The 23,789-nt window shown below is 39.7% G+C and overlaps 1 protein-coding gene across 1 annotated transcript; it reads left to right on the plus strand.

Moving 5' to 3' along the window:
- The first annotated feature begins 2,423 nt into the window (after positions 1-2,423).
- LOC139456495 (uncharacterized) lies at positions 2,424-14,360 on the plus strand. Its single transcript, XM_071238239.1, has 9 exons — positions 2,424-2,469; positions 5,818-5,901; positions 6,385-6,438; positions 6,898-7,002; positions 7,852-8,176; positions 8,498-8,677; positions 9,201-9,487; positions 9,712-10,541; positions 13,717-14,360. Exons 2-9 carry the CDS (start codon positions 5,831-5,833, stop codon positions 14,037-14,039), a joined length of 2,175 nt encoding a protein of 724 aa, XP_071094340.1. The 5' UTR covers positions 2,424-2,469; positions 5,818-5,830; the 3' UTR covers positions 14,040-14,360.
- Positions 14,361-23,789: the final 9,429 nt, after the last annotated feature.

A 23,789-nucleotide genomic window follows, 5' to 3' on the forward strand; every position in this document is an offset into this window, starting at 1 on the left:
CCGTCCGGGATTCGAACCCACACTTGCCAGAGTGAGGCCCCGAATCGCCAGCACTCAAAGTCAGCGATCTAACCCACTCAGCCACAGAGGCTTCCGACAACTGGTAGTCTAGATCACGTACTTTGAGTACCCCTCTCACAAGTGTAGATTGGCACGGCTCCCATAGCCGAAAGCTATGAATACACAATTTACTTTTACATGGAATCAAACTAATATACTGTGCCCTCTTCCTGAACCTTCCAAGAGTTGTTATGACCTTCCTCTGAATCTACTTCTGACAGACCCCTTACCCAGTTTTGATTTAGCCATGTGTCAATGCTTTTATAATCCTTAACCCAGATAGCAATTCTTACAGCTGACATCAACAGAACATAGCACTTTCATGAGTTCCTAATTATATTTGACGAACTATCCTGGGTCAATGCATGTGCACTGAATAGACGCCAATGTATTCTTCAATCCTTTCATTCAAAACCTCATGTCATTATATGCAACTTGTACAGAGGCGTGACGAAGATCTTGGTGGAACGTGTATTGTATGGCAGTTCAGCCTAGATCCCAAGAGTCAAATAACTTCCCTGTTTTGAAGGAGCGTTCGGTATTTAGTTCTTCACTTATGTGTTATTAACCATACACTGACCACCATGCTTCGTGTACTCTATTGGGTTGGTTGTCAACAGTGAGGTTAATATCGTTATTTATTACGAGTGAGTGAGTGAGTTGGGTTTAACGCCGATTTTAACATTATTCTAGTTATATCACGGCGTTTACCACTTCGGTGAAACCCACGAGCACGGGTATGGTGCTGACCAACCTAGAAACATAATTCGGGCGAACCGGGATTCGAACCCACAATCAAAGGTTTCTGGCGCGCCCAAGGGACACCAACTCTGCACAGCGAATCGCGGGGCCTTAGACGACTGGGCCACCCGTGCCTCCGTTATTTATTATGTGTCACATAGGCAATCATGTATAAGCACTGTGGCATTTTGGCTCACTGGTGCAAGTCGTATAAAGGCTGTGCTGAGATTCGTCCCTTAGGCGTGCAAGAAACATTCGCGGGTTCGAATCCCATTTTGGCCCTGATAATTGTGTCCAGGTTGACAGCACGTATTCGGGGGTTTCCCCAAACTTATACCTGGGTCACAGGGGGCTACAATGTGACACGCCGTGATATAACTGACATAGCGTTCAAACCTTTTCACTCACTAAAACATTTACATTTAATAAGATTATAATCTCTAAACTGTTTGATTTATTGATGTATTGTGAGATCCCGCCTTCGCTTGTGTACTCTGACTTTTACTAATGTATTGGCTTAACGTGTGTAAAAATTAAAAAATAACCAACTAGCTTATTATCCCGATTATCCCGATTGAAGGAATTATGTGAGCCTAAAGAAATCATCTACGACGTCATCCAGCTTAAACGTAATTCCCGCGTGTTTGGGTAAGTTGTATTATCTATATACATGTCCTTTGAATAGAGAAAGACATACATATGTATGAATGTCAACCCCACAGTGAAAACAGTTATTGAAATTAATAGCCTATCGTTTGTATGACTGATTGGTACCGATTGGAAACATTATAATCAACAGATCACGTTGTATATTTTTCCACAATGGAGCAGTGTGATATTGTTTTAACCGTTCCGTCAGCATTGTTAATCGCTGAAATGTACATGTGTTAATATCGACAATTTACTTATTCGCTCTACTCTACCGTTATAGCTTGAGATATAGTTGAGTATGCATTTGTGTAAATACGTGTCCAATCATATAAACTGTAAGTTGGCGTATGTGAGCGTTGACAGTTTTGTGGGCGGCTGACATATTATTAAGCATGTTGGAACTCTGGGTTTGATTCTGAATATCATCTGCCGAGAGAAGTGTGTTTGAGTGACAGTGTAACGTTTGTTCCTTGTTGACGGCTGTATGGCGGCTTGCCATACCCCCCATCCCACCAACCCCACCATCACACAAACATATACAAACCACCACCATTCTCCTCTCCATAGGGGTCACGGGTGGCCCAGTCGTCTAAGGCGCCGCGATTCGCTGTGCAGAGTTGCGTCCCCTGGACCTATGAAACCTATGATTGTGGTTTCGAATCCCGGTTCACCCCGATTATGTTTCTAGATATGTCAGCACCATACCTGTGCTCGTGTATTCACCGAAGTGGTAAACGTCTAAGCCCTGCATAACTTCGGTCTTTCCTCCCACATTAAGCTGACACGCCGTGATATAACTGGAATAATGATAAAAGCGGCGTTAAACCCAACTCACTCACTCACTCACTCACTCAATCATTCTCCTCTCCATATACCACAGAAAACTCAATAATACCTTTGCGAGATCGGTTTGTTTGTCACGTGACACTGTCAAACAGGAAGCGTTGTGACCCAGTTGAATACATTGGTCACGTGGACATACACAAGCCTTATTCCGAGCTCGTCAGTCGGTTAGATGTGAGTATGTTCTTGCTATAGTCTATGTTCAAACGAGGACAAACTAAACATAATTTTTCGTACGTTTTCGTGCCTCAAGTAACCAACTGTACAATCCAAATTTCCAACTAAATTGTGAAATTGAAGTGATCTACAGATATTAAACATACATATGTTGACTTTACATGCCTTTACAGACAGGGGTTACAACAGGCTTGTGCATGCAACCTGTTGAGTAAGCTGTCTGGTTTTGTCTCTGTTCAATGTTCCTTGACTGTGCGCACACGTCCTATAGAGTACAGACATCAGTTTAACTTTTAGGATACACTGCTTACCGTGATATGGTTTTGGAAAAAATGTATCCGTGTGTTTTCTTGTAAGTTTGACATTGTGCGTTGTTTCCTCACGACGTTGCCAGTCACAATAATGTCGGCCAGCCGACCCCAGGTATGTTGGATAACACTGTAAGCCTAAAATGACAACAGAATCATGTCTGTCCACAAACAAGGTGCAAAGCAACGTCATAACGAAAACAACGTAACTCAGTGTGTGGAAAGTAGGTAACATTTCGTGGGATAGCAATTTACACCCGTACTTTACACATTTTTGGTAGTATTCTGTATACATTCCATGTCTACCGCAGTCACCTATAGCTGTACTACTTGATACATGTTTAACAATACTCAATACATTTTTACAATAATATTATGAAATACATCAATAACAACTTGTTCCTCAGGTCTTTTAAAGGCATTTAGAAGTGATACACATACGGAAGAGAATGTATGGATGTCAACTTCTTTATTATGAGGAACACAACGTTTTCTTGCCCCACACCTCTGTCACATGTAACAAAGCTGCTTTTATTTTACAATCAAACAACTTAAATAACATATTTACAGGAATGATTGGGTGTTTATGCTGTAATTGGTTAATAACAAACGGATATTAACTGGCTTTTGATACAAGCGTATTTGTACACTGTCAGCGACAAACACAATGCCTAAATAATAACAATAAGTTGATGTTTAAGGAGCTCTACATCAAAATATCACTTCTCATAATGTCGTTAAGGACAATTTCGAAAAAAAATAATATGTGTCTTATCCATATTTTATAAGTCTTTGAATGGCATTTAGAAGTGATACACATAAGTAAGATAATTTATGGATGTCAAATTGTTCATTCTGAAAAAAAACATGACTATTGTTGTGGCCTCTGACAATGATGTGCAACTATTCTGGCACGATAAATCCAAAAACAGGTTTCCAAGCACCTCGTTCACATCGTGCCAATGACTGCATGCCTCTGTCCATTCATCGTGAAATTGAGGTCCTATAGGGGTTATAGAATTATTGTGTCACGGGATATTTCAACCTTTATTTGGTGAACTATTTTTTTATAAAAAAGATTATCCTTACCCAACTTTGAATAGTATATTACGAAATGTGAGCAATGTGCTGAAGTAGACATGGATTCATTATATAAAAGCAGTAGAACTGACATTACACTTATAAGATACGTCCTCAGTGGCTGTCTGTCACAGTCGCTATGCTCTAATAAGTCACCAGGGCGAGCCTGAACTACATTGCTGAACATACAAAGGGACCAACGGCAATAGATCCTAGCTCAAGATAGACTCGCTGGTCTATTTGATGTATGAGAAAGTAATAAAACGTGTACAGATTGCGGGAGTTATTAACTCAGGGTGGTGAAAAAAGGTCTTTGACGTGTTATAATGTGTCCCCCCGACTCAAAGCCTATGTCAGTAGAGTGAGTATAAGGAAGTACTTCGTAAACACTAATTGTAATCTTTGGTCGTTTTAATGTACGTGCAGTCCGACAGGTCACCATGTTCTATTTCATTTATTTGTAGCGAAGATTAAAACAGTTGGGCCAACACCAACATCTATATATTTTCAAATGCGCATGAATATTTGACGGCTGGACATTCATGTGAACCCTGTTGTACAAGCCGGAGGTTTCCGGCTGCTTTTTCTTGTGGTTTCTACTTCGACATGGTTAAATGTTCAGACAACATTAGTACAAACGTCTTCGGTAACTTTCTGTGGACTATGAGAGATCAGATACGTCCGCTTGGACAATGCATGACCTCACCTGTTTCAACAGAAACCGTCAGTACACAATGAAAGTATCCCGTCTAATTCTGATGTTGTTAAGCTTACACATGGTTGACTGTTAAAGTTAATAAGTTGAAGATGGCTAGAACCGGTGATGACTGTATATTAAATACAACATTCACGTTACATATCAGATTACGATAAATATCTCATTTCTCTCGTTCTTTTTAAATACTATTATTTCCGGGTTTAAAATTTAGTTTAACAACTCGTTATCAGCCCGACCTGATTTTGTGGAATGTGTTTGGGAATGTATGCATATTGACCCTCCAATGGGTATGTTACAGTGTAGTGCTTGGAAATACTGGAAGTTTCCCGAAACATATAGTGGTCCATGAATATTCAGGGTTGACATATATTTCAATCGTTACATAATCTCACGCAAAAATGGAAATTTGTTCAATAAAAATTTATTTATGATGAAATTCAAATACATTCAACCATCATTCCATACATATTGTTGGGAGCATGATACTCACACATGTGTATTTTAAATGTGAACAGCACACAATGTTTGCTTTTAGAAGCACATAAAACAATTTGGCAAACATAAGGCAATTTGAATGGCGTACGCTACCGGGACGTTCAAGATCACGTTCGTCCGGCCGTTGCATGTGTTGTAAAATACACATCACATTGCTGCCATGTTTCCCCAATAGAACATGTCTGGGATGAGATAAGTCGACGCCTACGACAGGACCTGAACCAGCCGGTAACGCCAGCTCAGTTGGGCCAATCTTTGGTTGACATTTGGAACAACATCTCTAAAGCTGTTTTCAATCGTTTGGTGCATTCAAGTACCGCCGCTGCCTCGCCTATGTCAACGGAAATGGTAGTCATACCAGATATTGAAATTGTTAATAGAATAGAATACACCACTCCTCTTTTAGGGCGTGTCGCTCTGTCTTTTGTCACTAGGTATAGTTTTGTCAAGGAATTTGTTAAGATGAAACATTGATCACACGAATGACCAAATTTAATTTTGTCATTTTCTAAATTTACATCACTTTACATGAAGCGCAGTATTTTTCCGTTAGTATATTTCGAAAGTTATTCTGGAGTACACTGTGTTTGGTAACTATTATAAAAATGCTGTTGACATAACTCAAGCAACTATTTCTCCGTCGATATAGGTACTTACTGTCCATCTGTTGTTTCATTCATTCCTTGCTGTGTGTTTGCCTGTTATTCCTAACAAAGACTGAGTTATATAGTTCTTCATTTTCAGGCACTGAAGTGCAATGCACAGCATCAGGAGAGAAGTGCGAAACCGTCCCCCTAGTGAGTTGAGCACCATACCCGGAGAAAGCAGGTACTCTACATACATAATCTACATACCTTAATAGACATAAATAAATTGGCATGTTTAGGATGAGCCTTAAACATAGTGATAATGAGACGTTTCAGAAATAATCCCGATGTGATAATAAGTACACCTTGTCATTGGACATTGAGCATCTGTCTGGAGAGCGGAAGGTCGGTGGTTCGTTCCCCAGCCAAAAGACGTAAAAAGATGGCACTTGTTGTCAACCTGTCTTGTGCTCGGCATGAAACGGCTAAAACAAGGACTGGTCGGCTCGGAGTCAGTTTACTCTGAGTGGGGTATTCATGTGAAACTGCGGCATGGTATATCCCTGTGTTTACCTTTATAAACAGACATAGTCCGCTCTACTACAAGCATGTACGTCGCATGTGCGTCGCATGTGCAATATCCTTGAACACAACGTTAAGCCCCATTTCACCTCACCTCAATGCACATTAGCAGGAATTATTTTTGGTTCGCATTTTGTTTCAGTTGGGTGTCAAGTTGGAGAGAGGAGACGGGGGGAGAAGATGTGGAATATGAAGAGTAATTATAAATCCAAGTAAAACTTAATGTTTAGGTCGGTGGGTCGATCCCCTGGCCAATTCATAGCAAAGGACATTAAAGGATGGTTCCTGTGTGTTCCGTGTGCTCGGTATTAAGGGGAAACCATGACTAACCGGCACGTCAGTATAATGTGTTTGAGAGGTTATAACTCCCGACTAGTACAAGCAGCCATACACACCCGTATGCAAGGCACGTCCGCTATATGAGTGAAAAATCTTTGACGTGACGTTAAACCCCATATCACCTCCCCAATATTTGTTTGGGCGCTATAAATTGTGTTGTCGGTAAACATGTGATTTATAAACATTGATTACGTGTATCAATCCAATTCTAGTTTTATTCATACATTCTTGCAATTTTAATTGTCTAACATGTAAGGGCAAATCGTGATCAGATATTGAACAATCATGTTGATGTGGCGATTTAACATTTTTACAGGGAGGTTGAGGATGAGTATGAATACGAAGACAGTTTTGAGGAATATATCAGCGAGGAAGAAGAAAAGGATGAAGAAGAGTGCTGGGATACAGCGAGGCAACCAGTGTATGTTTTTGGTTTTCTTTCAATCTGTCTCACACGGGGTGGATCGTTTTCACTTAACTGAAATTTTCCGTCTATACATAAAAGCGACAAATCCCTCAGAAGAAAGCAGAGTCCATTCTACGATTCAGACTACACAATCAAATAGTGATGATACCAGGTGTTCGCGAAAAGGCGGGCGTATCCTGCCCCACTTTGCCCCACTGGTTGCATCCGGCACAAACACACGCGATGGCAAGTCAATTGTTCACTTGAAAGACAACACGGGAACAAGTCATAATATGGACTTGCGCCAGACATCATTCTTGTCACTGATGCGTCAAAATCATATGTCATATGTCCATACGCCGTCGCATGGCAGGAGTACTGTGGGACGTTAAGCTCCAAACACTTACTGTTTGCAAATTATGTTAGGGGTGGGTGCCACCGGTAGGGCAGGACATGGTTATCCTCTTCGCGAACACCTGGTGTCACTGATTTTCAGTGATCCATTCATATTATCTTCACAACTATTTTTCCTATTACGCCCAATGGAATCTGGTTGGGCAGAAAATCGTGAATGATTATCCTCTGGCGTTGACGTTATGTATTTGTAGACAAGACCACATGTTATTCGAGACAGGTTTAGCCCTAAATGTTAGCGTAAAACTATTTATAAAATACACATGTAAAACGGTTGTTTGTTTTAACATCAACCAAAGTATATCCTTGTTTGTTGATAGTTTATCATTACGTTATGTTAGGGTAACATTATAGTAAAAAAAACATATATAAAATGTTTGTATGTTTCACATTCACAAAACTGGTTTGTTGAAGTCTCTGTTATTTGTAACAGTAACATGTATTTTTCAGTGAGTGGACAGCTATAGACCTCAAAAACGGTGTCAAGCTTCTTGTACCTGAAGTCGTATCAGAATTCAAGTGCCAAGCCATCCCACTATCAGCTGAGAGACGCACGGAGATTCTGATACAGTTTCCACACTATCATGACGAGACTATGGTCAGCGATGTTTACAGATTGGAAGGCCAGGAAATAAAATCTTTGAACTGCAATCCAAAATTCCTACAGATCCCGCTCGTACTGCCAACCACAAGACTCGATATTAATGTCCTCTTCCGGTTCCACGTCATGGTATATGGGGATGATGTTTGGACATCAGTTTCGGCACAATACGAGGTACAAAACTATATTTCCTTACAGCTTAATTTTCTAATACACCGTCTCCCATATGGTGATGGTTCGATCCCCGACCACGTCATACCAAACGACGTTCAAAGATGGTTGATCGAGAGGATTACCTGTAATCAACACAACCAAAACTGAGCAAACAAAAAGCTTTTAGCAAAATGCTATGTTTTGCATCGCTGCATAAGATTTGGGGCAGCAGTTTCTATGCAAGTAGTCAAACACAGAAACTGTACGATAATGCACGAATGATTTGATATTAGTGTACTTTAATGGACACAGATACCTCTTTTACATTTCCTTTCTTTTCAGGATTATCTTTTGAAATTCCGAGTAAAGTGTGGAGAGTATTTCGTTGCTTATGCGCGCCCAATACCAGAGTTCAAGAGAATTTCTGGGAATGCCTTTACCTTCGTCTCTAACAAGGACAAATGCATCAAAGTGCACATTCCCAAAGGTGCTGTGGACACCGAGATGACCATTGCGGTTAAGGTAGATGTTGATATGATGACAATAAATTATCGTTGTGATTTTAAATGAAAAAGCAATTGACCTTCTCATGAGATTGAGCTCAATAATTTCCGGAACTTATTTATCGAGAATCAGTTATGCAAGCATAACCATGTAATTGATGTTCTAAATATTTACTCTTTCTGGTAAGGGACCAACCAGTTGATATTCCATTGTGGCGGGTAGGGGGTTGTGGGAGGCTGACATTTGGTATGGCCGCTACATACTTTTTCAGCTGCAGGTGCAAAACCAGACATTTTCTGAGTCTAAATAATGTTTTTTAAACATGTATTTTTGTGTCAGACATGTTCTTTTTTCAACAGTCTGAAGCGAAGATATGTTTTAAGCATTTTCAGGGACAATTTATCTTTTTCGATAAAATTCCAGGAGTCATTATTTCCCAACATATCACTGCAATCCCATAGATACATATGCCACAACTCACATCCTTATCAAGAAGACAACATATATGCACATATTATATAGGAACATTACCATCTTTCAGGTACAGCCCGTGGACACAGACAGACTGAAATGGTACAGAGCTTATGACCCAACAGCATTTGAAGGGATCTATGCTCTGTCTGATATTCTGAGTGTACGACACAAAATGGAAAATGTATTCAGAATAGACACATCTGTCCAGCTACCAATTGCAGATTTTTCAGAAGAGGATTATGAATTAAAAGGCATAAGTATTGAAAATAATAATTACGTCATCAGAGACATTGAGAAAGAGAGTTCCTTCAAAGGAGTTGCGGTGATGCCTCACACCGTGAACAATGACACAAGGTGAGGTATACGAACATTAAACAACACATAATTGATTGTTACGTCCGTGTTGAATGTTTCATTCGTCACATTGAGTATCAGACAGCCATGAATACTTAACGCTGAAATGGCATACACTTCACCAGCCACATAGAACGACATTAATTATGAGCTTTTATTGCACCCATATAGCTTCAGGTTAAATTACTTGATGTTCATTTGCAGGACTTAATATTGTATTTCAGTTGCCAAGTGGCCTGTGTTCGGCAAGGCGTAGCTTCATCAGCCCTGAGAGAGGCAGCTCTGTTCCAGGCGAGAAAGATGGACATGTGTACTGTTCTGATGTACATCTCAAAAGAGAACCAAGACAGATGGCTCACTGTTGAGCTTGTAGAATCCCCTTCTGCAAACCAGGCAGCTGAAGCCAGGCAACAAAGGAACTATTTTGAGATCATTGGAAGTAGGTCAGGGAACTTTCCGGTACATCTGATGGACAGGATACGAGTGCATCTGTCAGGAAATATGAGGAGTGCAGAACAAGTAAAGAAAACTAAGTACACATTTGAGTACAAAAATCAGTTGAGGAATAACTGCATACAGTTCAGGACTCAGAAGGTATCAACTGGAACTACGTACAGTGTTGTGGAGGTTTCCATTGGAGCACAACGGGTTCTTGAAGTCCACTTCAACTATCCCGATAAAGGATACAAACTGAAGGAAATGAATATTTTATGGCGACAAGGAACAACAACAGAACAAACCCAATACACCCCTACAAGGACACCACCTGCTCAAGAACCACCTCCGATTCCTGACAGCGAGACAGCGTCTTCATCAGGTAGCACAAACGACACTGGTTATAATACTGAAGGATCTGAGAGACACAGAGATGCACCATCACGAATGAGAAGGAGTGAATCATTAACTGCATCAAGTGATGACTTGGGCGCATGTCCAGCAACAAATGAGGGGGAATCTGGTTCCACTACATCAAGACTATCAAGAAGTGTGTCTCGCAATCGACCTACCAGCGCGTGGGCTGAAGAGACTGTTGTATCTTCCGCCCCTGAATACGGTAAAATTGAATACCTCTCTCTCAAGTAGGGGAGGTGGGGTAGACAAGGGGTGTGGAAGGGGGTGTTAAAGCGTTCGCTAGCCACGCCGAAGGCCCGGGTTCGATGGCCCACATTGATACAATGTGTGAAGCCAATTCCTGGTCTCTCTCTCTCTCTCGCTCGTTCTCTCTCTCTCTCTCTCTCTCTCTCTCTCTCTCTCTCTCTCTCTCTCTCTCTCTCTCTCTCTCTCTCTCGTAGCATTCTTATATATGCTGGCTATGTCGATTTGTTTGCAAATGACAGATGACGTCCAACTGCAAGCCACTGGGGAACTTGAGATACCAGTTATAGATTACATTTTTGAAATCTTATGCACAGATCTAAATGTGAAAGAGACGAGACTGATGGCCTATATTTCTAGTGCAGGTGGATAAATCAGTCAAAGTGGGTTGGCTATTTTACTGTTATAGAACGATATCAGATCATTCATCTACCTGAAGCTAAAGTAACTTCTTTGCCAAATTCACTTTGTTTTATTTTGCTTATTTGAGTAGAAATTCTGATTCATGCATAAAGAAACAGATCAGCAAGAACAGGAGCAGACTTAATGCCCATTGGATGATGCCCTTTACGATCATAGGGGTTAGGTACCCATTTCCGATTATACTCCCCTTTACGATCCTTTGGTTTTTGTCATCCCTTTGCCAATGAAACTCCCATTTGCGATCCTTGGTTAGGTATCCCTTCACGATCTTTGGGGTAAGTTGTGAGAGGATGGGCGAACTCGACTTAGGCGAGTTGATCCTCCAAGCGTTGCGAAATGTAATTTTAAAAAGTGCGCCAGGGGAGAATTTAGTACTCCCCTGCATTTCTTAGCTTGGATGCTGCTAACTGATGTTTGGTCAGAGAGTGTTACTGTGGATGTGTCCTTATCTGCCCCCTGTCTACCGGATGTGGGTGAGTGTATGGCATTAGTCAAGGTACCGGCTAAAGACTTGTAGGCTTGCATACCGTGTTTTGGGCGGGAGCATTTCTTCGCGCTTTGGTTTTGCTGATTGTCGGGGTCGGAGTCATGTATGACAAGACTGGGTTTTCAGCTCCAGGGTATCGGTGGGGGCAGGGTCCCCTCATTGATAAGCATCTTTATAGCGTTTGATTACAGGTGCAGATTTTAGCTGACCGCTCACCCAGTATTCAGATGTGATAGGCATCTAAGGCTACTGAATTTGCCGTTCAGGGATTTGTTCTTCCTTACGTGACAAGAGTTCGTGTATTGACTGACAATTTTGCTCCTTACATAACACTACAGTAAACTACGGTTATAACTCAAAGGGACCACTAATTTTAGTTCGTAATAACCGTAGTTCGTTATAAGCATATATACAGCATATATATAACAAATTGTCGAGACTAAAAAATAAGTTCGTTATATCGGTAAGTTCGTTATAAGCATGTTCGTTATAAACGTAGTTTACTGTATTAGATTTGAGCATATTACACCAGCCCTCAAGACCTTGCACTGGTTCAAGATCCTCTGTCTGACGTATGAATGCCTGACTGGGACAAACAGATAATGTGATGATTGGTATGTCTGGACTGCTTGCTTAACTTCTCCATTATATTCATATCATATGTTGGAACAACAGGTAACAGTTTCCCCGTGTCAATGACATACCAACTGCAGATACTTACTAAAAAATTGTATTGAGAAGATACTAAGAAAATAACAACCAGCAATGAAAACAATAGAAAAAATCTTTTAATCTGTAAAATTAATCCCATTCACAAAAGTAAAATCGTATATGGCTGTGTTGTCTATGTAGAGAGAACTGAAGTGTGAGGGTTGTTATCGGCGTGGCATGTAATTATGTATTTGGCGACTGACAATATTACGTGAATAACGCATACAAATATGCAGGTCTCAAACGCACTTTCCCTGAAGAATCCGGCCGACTATACCTTGATTTGGTGCCAATAGAGGAAAGCAACTTTGATTTTCTATTGAGACGTTTACATTCCAAGAGTAAAGACGTCACGGTGATCACAAGCAACTAGGGTGTGTTAAATGAAGTGTTTCCAAACAACACCTAACCTTTTCTTCTCCGTCCATGCAAATTATGTGAATAGAAGTCCTACTGACCTGGTCGCATTAGAACTTGAAATATTTAGCCAGTCATAATACACTTGAATCTGAATTGACATGATCATTCAAGCAGGTCGTGAGAGCGTTTTCTCAAGCCTCCATGGTTTGTCTTGGCATTGCTATGATCTGAAAGGCGCGACGTTCCATGAGAGGTGTTCAGATTTACTGTTCCCTTGAGGGTCCGGGTCAAAATAGGCCTTCGGCAGGATATGCTTGTGGTAAGAGGCGAGTAACGGGATTGGTGGTCAGGCTCGCTGGCTTAGTGGATGCATGTCATCGTATCCCTATTGTACGGATCGATGCTCATAATATCAATCACTGAATTGTCTCGTCCAGATTCGATTTTGTATAGGCTGCCGTCATGTAGCTGGGATATTGCTGAGTGCGGTGTTAAACAACAAACCAACCAACCAACCTTCTTCTCCCGTACATACTTTACGTTTGTCTTTTTTCCAAATGCACATAAGCTGATTCATTTTAACTAGAAGTATATGATTTTCTCCTTATATAAATATATATCATCAGTTATATTTCCAAATATATTTCAGACCAGGGATAGAAAAGACAAACACAAACGTCATTTCAAATTATTTTAGATTAACAGCAATTAATTGCAGATAAGTTTAACTACCACACATGACTATTTCTTATGGGACGTGCACAATGTGTGAAGTCAATGGCTAGAGTCCCCCGCCGCTACATAGCTGGAATATTGATGAAAGCGGCGTAAAACCTAACTCACTCACTCACTCTTATTGGATGCTTGAAGAGAAAGGAAACTACTATACAAAGGAAAAGGTCCACATAAATGTTTATAGAAACCACTTAAAAACGATACACAGGATACCAATAGGTAAATGAATACGAGTTAGAGTTGATTGTGTACACCAGGATTATGTAGCAAATTGTTTTTTAATTGGTGAATTGTTCAGTCACATACCTAAATCCAAAAAACGTTTAGAAGTATGGTTAAATTTGTTACATGTATACACAGTCTAGCTGTCAACTGGTTATGTGTAATATTAGATAAGAGCTCTATTTGTCTGTTCTAGAACATCCAGTTCTTACACAAAGGAGTCTCCTCGTGCTGGCAAGGAACGTCCCTTTGAGTGTCTGCCAGGAAGCCCTTATCACTCTCGGCATGAACCTTGACACAATAAACAAGATCAAGCAGGATGCAAAGGATGAAGATGTCAACGAGGTGTTCCTCATCCTTTTGAGGTGGTACCAGCGCATGAATACAACTAAGGATAGTGTTGATCTTATCGAGGACCTGGAGGCTGCCTTTAAATCGGCTGGTCGAACAGACCTATCTACAAGAATTAAAAATGTTAGGGATGAGGAAAGAGGATTTACTAACGAAGACTTTGCCTGACACCACTTACCTCGTGTCCACTTACATTTGAAACATTACGAAGCAAAAGATGACCTTAAATATGCCATGACGACAAAATACAACATACAGTTAAGCAAAGAATGTGTACTTTCAACTTATGGACTGAGAGTGAGTGAGTATGGTTTTACGCCACCGTTAGCAATATTCCAGCAATATCACGGCAGGGGACACCAGAAATAGGCTTCACACATTGTACCCATGTCGGGAATCGAACCCGGGTCTTCGGCGTGACGAGCAAACGCTTTAACCACCAGGCTACCCGACCCTTCCCTGTACTGAGACCAGAAGAGGGGTACCACCTTCCGGTGACAGTGGCTGGTCCTCTTGGAAATTGATCCTTGGGATAAACGAAATTAAGGCAAGTTATTGCTAAAGACGACAGACCATTGTGGTAGCAGAACAATGCGAATGAAACATAGACACTATGGGCTGCAGTATTAGTGCATACAGATGTCGTAGTGGAAGTTTTCAAGCCGCGTTTATCAAATCCATCTGTCAGGAAGGGTAACGGAAAGCTTCCCAGAAAATACAACTCTACAAGGAAAGGTGCAACCGGCGCTACGGCTGTAACTTTATCTCGACGTTTATTCTCTGTATCAGCAATGATATCAGTGGAGACAAATTCCGGCCCTCCAAAAACTTAACATACAACACTCGATAGGGAACAGAGGTTAACGAAAATATTTAACGAAGTTAAAGAGATGAGAGCTGAAGTGAACAAAAAATTGAGCGACTGACAAGCAAGATTGATAATATGAGAAAAAGATGTGATTAGGTCAGCAAAAGAAAATACACAGACGCAGAAAGCTATTGAGAGATTCGAGTCTAAATTTGTTGATTTAGAAAGTAAAAACTGACGCAACAACTTGTTATTTTACAATGTGGATGAAGCGGTCGGAGAATCATTCGAACAGTGATCAAGATGTATATGAATGTGACAAACTCTGCGGAATTCGTTCCTCCCGAAGACAACCAGGAAGATATTTTGCGATTAAGGTCGAAATATCTAGAATGTCATATTGTTATTCAAGGTGATCCGAATGGACTCGCGGCACATTTGAAAAATTACAAAGCAAACGATGATCCTACATACCTACTCCTGGAGGAAGACCTAAACAACACAGAAGATGGTGAAACACTGCGAACATCACATGACAATATTGTTAATTCACATGGAAACATGATTCTACATGTATGTAAGCCAAATGGCTTAAGGGTTTGTTATGGCCGGTTATTCGCTGATAAAAAAATATTGGAAAAAAAACTGTGTGTAGGTAATACTGGTAATGGACAAAGCGATGTGGACTTTGTACTGTGTAGAAACTACATTGTGTTTGTTTAATCATTTTGAAATAAAGAGTGAGGTCGAGTCGACCCCTCATGCCAGATGTTTACAAATTGAACCTAGCCAGGTCAGGCAGTGTGTAAGCACTCGTATGGGGATTGCACCCTTCATAGACCAACACACATGTACACATGGGACGATTAGAAGAAAAATATGTATTCTAATCATTTGAAAGCAATGGATATTGGTTGTAGCCAGGCTGTATTTAGAAATATTAGCCTTTTTATGTAAATTGTGCTGTTCATAATTTCAGCTCATTTACGAAACATGTGTCACGTACAATAGGTCACAAGGAAGGTAATTGGTTTGATCCTCAATGTATCCATGCATGCACTGAAGTCAGAAGTTCCATGCTTCGAAAAAAGATGCTGACAGAAAGTTTATACTTCAGCATGGAAGTATTACAAAGCATTGTGTGTTTTTGAATTGTCTCAAGTACAAATGGTATCTGTAGAAATTTAGATTCTGTCCTCAATAAAGATGATAGTAAATCCTTTTGAAAACTTGTAAGCTTCAGATTTTGTATATGTGAAGAATACGATTTCTTCTATTGAGTGGACAGAGCATTTTAGTATTTACCTTAAGGGAACATGACAGTCGCAAGATTGTGATGATTGTTAAGCAACATTTAGAACGTTTATTGAATTCTTTTCATAACTTGAGCAATAAAATAACCAATATTTACCAGACAAAAGAAATTAGGAGTTGACGGGAATGTCACATGCTGTCAACAGGCTCCAGGTTAAAGCAGTGTTTCTGTAGTTTTTTTAACCACGCTTCACATTTTTTTATTGACATGTTGTATTCTTTGTATAATCATATACCTGAGTGATAGTTCAGATCTACAAGAAGGGAACTGTAAATGATGCATTACATTTCAGACCTGTAACCTCATTAGAAGTGCCGAGAAAGAAGTCTTAAAAAGTAGTATGTAACAGACTTTCTTTATGGGCTGTTGTTAAAGATGAAAATTGGTAAAAGAACAAGCAGTCTGTACGCATGGACTTCAATCTTGGGATATTTTCATTCTTAACAAAATTATAAATAAATATATAGGTCTCCATAAGGGTAGATTATACTGTGGAATTTCTAGATTATTGACTGTAAATCAGCATTTTTTTACTAAAAAAATGCATAAGAAAAGGGTAGGAAATGTTAGAGAAAAAAAATAAAATTTTGCTTTGTTATTAATATTTATGAAAATGTTAAAGCTTGTGTTAGGGTACAGGAGAGAACAACCGTACCTTTATTGTTTATATGGGCATGGAGTCAATCGGGAATGTAAGATCTCGCCATTTTGCCCTCATTCTTCATAAAAAATATTGTAGAATATTTCAGTATGGATAATCAGAAGTACTGTTATCAATCTGTTAGAAATATATATTATATTTTTCATGATGATATTCTTCTCTTCGGGAGCACAGTAATAGCATTACAAGCATGTTAAATATGTTCGTGAGATATTGTAATAAATGCCAATTAAAGAATAATGTTGACAAGAGTAAGGAGTAGTGACTTTAAGTGAATGTTCGGCTCGAAGTTAGTATACTGTGTCTGAGAGGGGTATCTATGTTAAACCGCGGCATGGTATCTCAGAGGGCTAGCGCTAAAAAACCGGCATTAGTCAGAGCAGGTACAAGCAGCCACGCACAGACACAGAGACACACACACGAACATGCACATCCCTTAAGTGCAATAATCTTTAACCCTACGTTAAACCACATGTAACATCACCCCACTTCGAAAGGGTGGGCTGTTAAAATATATGAGAAATTATATTTAGTTTGTTCCCACTAACAAGTATTTGGGCACAGAGTTATTTACATCACTACAGTGGCATATTGTCCAGAAATTCAGACAAAACAGGCGGATAAGCTTATAAATTTTTTGAGATCCACAGTTAATAGCCTTTCTAATGTAAGTTTTAATGCATATTCTGTATGTTAAACTACAGTAGAACACGGCTATAACGAACACGGATAGAGCGAACAAACGAATACAACGAACTGTTTAAAATCCCCGATTTGTCTCCTACATAATATCATATAAAATTTACGTATATAACAAACTCTCTACAGCGAACTAATGGATTCAGCGAGCTGATATCTGATCACCGACAAGCCAATCTATCACTAATTAGTGATGTCTACTTCCAATTTTGATATATGGAACAGAGATCTGGGATTTCATACTATCTCGTTCACCTTCTTGTACATAAGAGGTATTGATAGAGTATATATTATTACACCTAAGCAGAAGCTCCCCTTGGATTGCAGCACAAGGTGGGCTGGGTCGTTATTCTCTTAAGGTACATTTGTATAGTAAAATTATTAAGTATGGACTTCTTTGATCTGAAAATAAGTTACCAAACATTTTATGCTTCTCAATATCAATCAACCGAGAAAGATATTCATCGTGAGGTATTAAAAATAAAATCACAGTTGTACGAGTATGGATTTGGCTTAATTAAACAGAATGTTGTAGATGTAAATGTCTTCCTTAGTATTTTAAACAGAGCTGTAAAGATGACTTCGAACTGGATACATTTCTCAAAATTATAATTCAGGAGTATAAAAGTAGATCATTTGCTTGAATACTGTTTATCATGTGTAAATATCAATAATATTGTAGTACACATTCTAGGTGTTCCAGTCCTACTTTAATGGTAGTGACAAGAAGAAAAATCCATATATAGAGCAAATAGATTATGTCCAATCAGTTTTATCAAGAATGTTCGGGTTTTGTATGATCTTGGAAGACAATTGTTACCGTTCTTTCTACCCTGTCGTTATTGGCTAAAATATCACGAACCGAACGTTAAACTGTAACTCTACCCTGTATCCCATTCTACCCTCATGGTTAATACCCCTACATGATGTGTTAGACCACTAACTGGTTGTACAGCCCATAAACCACCTGGTGTCGTCACTATAGTGATTTATAAGCACTCTACTTTTAGTAGAGGTTTCAACAATTGTTGTCGTCACTTTACATGAGATTTAGTAAACCTGTCTCAGTCCTTGAGCATGCCTTTGTGTAAACACTTGTACAGTCATTAAAACTGTTTGTTGGCTGTGTAGGCGTTTACAGTTGTATACAGGTAGTTTTTTCGACGATTGCAAAATTTCATAATGAAATATCAAACGGCTCCGGAAACGAAACGCTAGGGACGGCCTCACGGATAACACCCATTCCTATACGCCCCTTTCACTTCGTTACGGGGGATAAGAATGTCTTTTTATTATTTAATATACCTCACTGGTAGTGTTGAAACACAGAAGAGAAAATTTATTTAATAAAAAAAACAAGAGAATAGCATGTTTGTTAGTTACTTACAATATTTTACCATTTTCTGCTAAATAACCCGATTATGAGATTATGTGTTCACTGGGGATTAAGACGCACTATATATTACGTTTTATAAGTCTTATATTCTCATGAGGGGGCACGGCTGGCCCAGTCGTCTAAGGCGCCGCGATTCGCTGTGCAGAGTTGCGTCCCTTGGGCACGTCACAAACCTATGATTGTGGGTTCGAATCCCGGTTCGCCCCGATTATGTTTCTAGGTTTGTCAAAACCATACCCGTGCTCGTAGGTTTCACCGAAGTTGTAAACGTCCGAGACCTGCATCACTTCGGGTATTCCTCCCACATTAAGCTGACACGCCGTGATATAACTGGAATAATGTTAAAAGCGGCGTTAAACCCAACTCACTCACTCACTCACTATATTCTCATGAGGTGTCTGACGAATGGAATATGATAGGGACTAATCCATTTGGTAACAAGCATTGGATAGTTGGAGAACTCAACCGTGGCATATGTGAGTGAGTTAGTGAGTATGGTTTTACGCCGCTTTTAGCAATATTCCAGCCATATCACGGCGGGGGACACCAGAAATGGGCTTCACACATTGTACCCATGTCGGGAATCGAACCCGGGTCTTCGGCGTGACGAGCGAACCCTTTAACCCCTAGGCTACCCGACCGCCCCCTGGCATATGTGACAAAGGTATCTGACAAATGGGGTATCAGACAAATGGGCTGAGTCTACTTCACAGAGGCATTGTCTCCGATTCACATGGCATTAATTACAGTGTCTTCGGTGTCTAGGGTTGGAAATGACCATCAGGTCGTGGCCCACAATCTGTCTTTAAGTTCATATTCACTCTGAAACACACGTATACCCGTCTTCATGCATGATCTATATCATTTTCTCGTTCATTGCTTTACCTCGCCATGTGGCATCGCATTCAGTAATATTCCTGCTGTGCAGTGGCTCATCCCCGTAACAAAAACGCCTTTGAACAACTACACAACATTCATCTCAACGTTCTTGACCTCCTTCATAAGTTCAAATAACCCAGATAGCTCTGTTATTCTTCTACCAGTTCGGGTGTCTGTCACGTGACACTGTCAACCATGAAGCATTCTGATCTTGACGTCTACGGTGATCTCGTCGATACACAAGATATCGTCGATATAGACAAGCCTGTCTCTAGGTAAGATGTAAATATGTTCTTACCTTGGTGTATATTCAAACAAGTTACAATAATATATTTTTTACGTTTTGATACCTCATCTGAGTAAATAGTCCATATTTCCAAGTAACAGTGACTTGTGTGTTCGGTCTGATGGACGTGTTGGGTTACCTCTCTGATTGAGTGTCTCCGTTCTAAGTCACGAATGTGCACACACGTCCTATAGACGTATGTGTTACACTATTATCCCTTGAATTCTTAATCGGTTATTTCTAGAAAAGTATCCTTGTCTCATAAGATCATTTGGAACCATCAGAACTTGTAACTTGACATTGTGCGTTGTGTGTTGAACTCACGACGTTGCCAAGGACAATAGGGTCAGCCAACTGACAGCGGATATGTTGGGTCATAAACTTGGCTCGTAGGCCTAGCGTGATAACAAAGTCCTGTCTATCGACACATAAGGTGCCAAGCAACGTCATAACAAAAACAACTTAACTCGGCGTGAAGAAAAACTAACCAGATAACGTCAAGAGCAATTCATTTTTTAACATACACATAATCATATTTTTAAGTATTTGGTTAACTGTTTGACTGGATTGGCAATCTAGAAGTTGGGAGTAAAGTAAGAAAACGTACAGCTTTATGGATAACCACTTCTGGTTTATTGCAAATATGCGACTTTTCGGGAGTGACATTACCTTTGTGCTTTTTGTTAATCTTACTGAACATTTGGCTTCCTCCAATTATCTGTATGCTATTTGTTATCTATCTATTACCTGATGTTGCCAATGTTAATCTGCTGCTTATCACAACGTATCCTGCATATATACCTCTCATCACTTCGTTGTTTTCTAGCTTGATAAGGGTGGGTGAATTTACTCAAAACGTCGCTATATGCAATAAATCAGAAGTTGTTATCAAGAAGTTGTACGTTTTAAGTATTTTGTTATCAAATTTGGCAACACTCGATCACAGAAGTCATCCCGGTGGCTAGCCAAGGTGTGCTACTTTTATCGGCGAGTGTTGAGAGACATGCGGGGAGGGTATATTTGTTTAATGTGATTCTGAATTCCTTATTAAAATAACAATGTATTTATTTGAAGATGACGTTGATTTTAAGACCATTTGGAATGTCTTTAGCTACGTCAGTTGCATAAATATATCAAAGTGGACAAAATCGAATGGAACATTTTCACTAAAACTATTGCCTGTATCATTGGGACATCTCTATGAAAGCACTGCCTAAATATTGTCATTATGAGTGTTCAATTCAAACAGCAATGGTGGACGCAATGTCTTTTTTTGTTTTGAAAAATATTTATATTGATCTTGAGGCTAATCGAGAATGTCGACAGTCTGAGTAAGAGTGGGACGTCATTACACCTTTAAAGGTTACCATGCTAGCACTGATACGGAACGTCACTTAGCATTATCTCGTCTCGAAGTAACTATAATCAGAACGTTAAAGTAGAGTTAACATGCATTTAACAGAATGACTGAGTTAAACGCTTCAGTCACTGGAACAACAGATGATCAGCAAAGCGGTATCTTCAGGGATATCGTTTAAGCTCACACACACGTAACCTCATTGACTTTTTATACTAACCAGGTGATCGTAGCAGTCAGAGCTCCAGATAAGCTTTTGGTGTTGTGGGTATTTTACCCATGCATTTTAAAATCATTTGGTATCAGTAATTCTATCTGGGTATTCAAATTTCTGTTACCCACTAGTTTTTACACATGTGGGTATTTAAGTTAAATATTTAAAAACACTATTCGTCTAGTCCCTGCAAACTGGTGTCGTGTGGGTTCGAGAGCTTTATAGGACTAAAAAATACCACGATACTTACAAAAGAAAGTGTGATGGCAAATGATCATGATGTAACTGTCATCGTGGAGTTTGGCAAGGTTGACGGAATGCCCGTTTATAATTTCAAAATAAGTTGCTGATTTGCTAATCGAATACGCAGGGTTACTTCACAATATTTTGATAATATGCACAAGTTTTATTTTTGTAGCGTATCAGTAATGTTCGTTGCGTATTTGATACGCTTGGTTTTTATTTTACTGCGTATTTAACGCAGTCACACAGCTTATCTGGAGCTCTGTAGCAGGGTGAAATATGAGAGTTATGCCACCTAGAGATATGATCTTTTGTGTCCCGATTATTGAAATATGTACAAAATTTGAGCAAATTGATGTACTAGATATCAGTTCATATTGTAAAAGCAGTAGAACTACATATTAATAACACTATAGAATACGTCCTCATTGAATGTCTGTCACACTCGCTTTGCTCTAATAAATCACCAGCCCGTGCCTGAACTTTGCCGAATATACAAGGGTTCAGTGGCAATGATAATTCAAGATCGATTCGCTGGTGTGCTTGATTTATGAGATAGTAATAAAACGTGTTCACGTTGCGGGAGTTGTCAACTCAGAGTGGTGGGAAAAACTCCCTCAGAGGTTATATTCTATTCTGATTTGAAAATGTGCCCCCCTCAAAGGATATGCCAGTTGAGTGGGTACAAGAATGTGCAACTTTAATACTGATTGTACTTGGCGCGTATTTATCATAATGTCTGTGGAGTGTTAGGTCACGATGTTCTTTTTTATTTATTGACTCGAAGGTTGAGTAAACAAGCCAACGTTGACATTATTTCTGTTATTTTCTAGATCAGACATTGAAATGTACATTTGTTGGACGCAAAAGTGGTGAGTCATATAGCAGTGCGTGAATTACAACATGTCGTCACATCGGCAATATTTCAGCCTTATCGTGACTGAGCCATAGAGTAACACACTTAGTAACACACAGTTTAGTGGTGTCAGATTGAGGACAGTAGGGCAAACAGTCGGAAAATATTGTGTGTTTTCAAATGTCCGTGTTGTTATTGAATATTTGATGGCCGAAAGTCCCTATAAATCCGACTGGAGTGAGTTAGTGAGTGAGTATGGTTTTACGCCGCTTTTAGCAAAATTCCAGCATTATCACGGCGGGGGACACAAGGCATGGGGTTCAGAAATTGCACGAATCCGAGTCTTTACGAAAGTCCTAATTCGACATTCTTACATGTACAGAAAACATTATTTCACACGTGTCCGACGGGATTGAAAAAAAGAGGGGTATATTATATTAAGGCCACTCGTGTCGTACAAATAGTATTACATGAACACAGATATTATGTTCTATTTAGTACCAATGATGTCTACATACAGAGACGAATTTTAGTGTTTACCTATAAGGACAGCAAGTCGCAAAAACAGCGAAACCACAATTTGTCCAATGAAGTCAACAATCTTCAGCTATGACGTCGTTTCTAGTGTGACGTCATTCCGATCTCACGTCACACTAAGAGTCGAATGACGTCAACAATGACGCCCGGATGGCGGAAACAATACACTGTTGTCTCGTGACGTGTTATGACCCTAGGTCACATATGATTTTTATGAACCCCGATATGATTGCCCTCGTAGTTCATAAATAAGGCGGGGTATCAGTGTTAAACTGCGGCATGGTATCTAAGATGGCTCACGCTATGAAACCAGCATGAGTAAGGACTAATACAAGCAGTCACACATACATACACGCACGCACACAAACATATGCGCATGTACGTCGCTATATAAGTGCAATAATCTTAAACGCGACATTAAATCCCATTTCACCTCAACTCACCTGTGCGTTTCTTTTTTTTAAGAGTGTACATTGGTCCCTGAATACCCAGTGTTGACATATTAGTTCAATATATTCATTTTCGAAAGGTACTCTGGGGTACATTTTGTGTGGTGATGAACACAAAGGTGTTGTTGACAAAACACAAGTAACAACTCTATTTCCGTCGACATTAATACTTACTGTAGTTTTGTCTTTTGTTATGGACCCAGGTCTACTTCTGTCCT

The sequence above is a fragment of the Haliotis cracherodii genome, unplaced genomic scaffold (assembly GCF_022045235.1).
Source record: "Haliotis cracherodii isolate W230 unplaced genomic scaffold, xgHalCrac1.p SCAF_11, whole genome shotgun sequence".
NCBI classification, from domain to species: Eukaryota; Metazoa; Mollusca; class Gastropoda; order Lepetellida; family Haliotidae; genus Haliotis; species Haliotis cracherodii.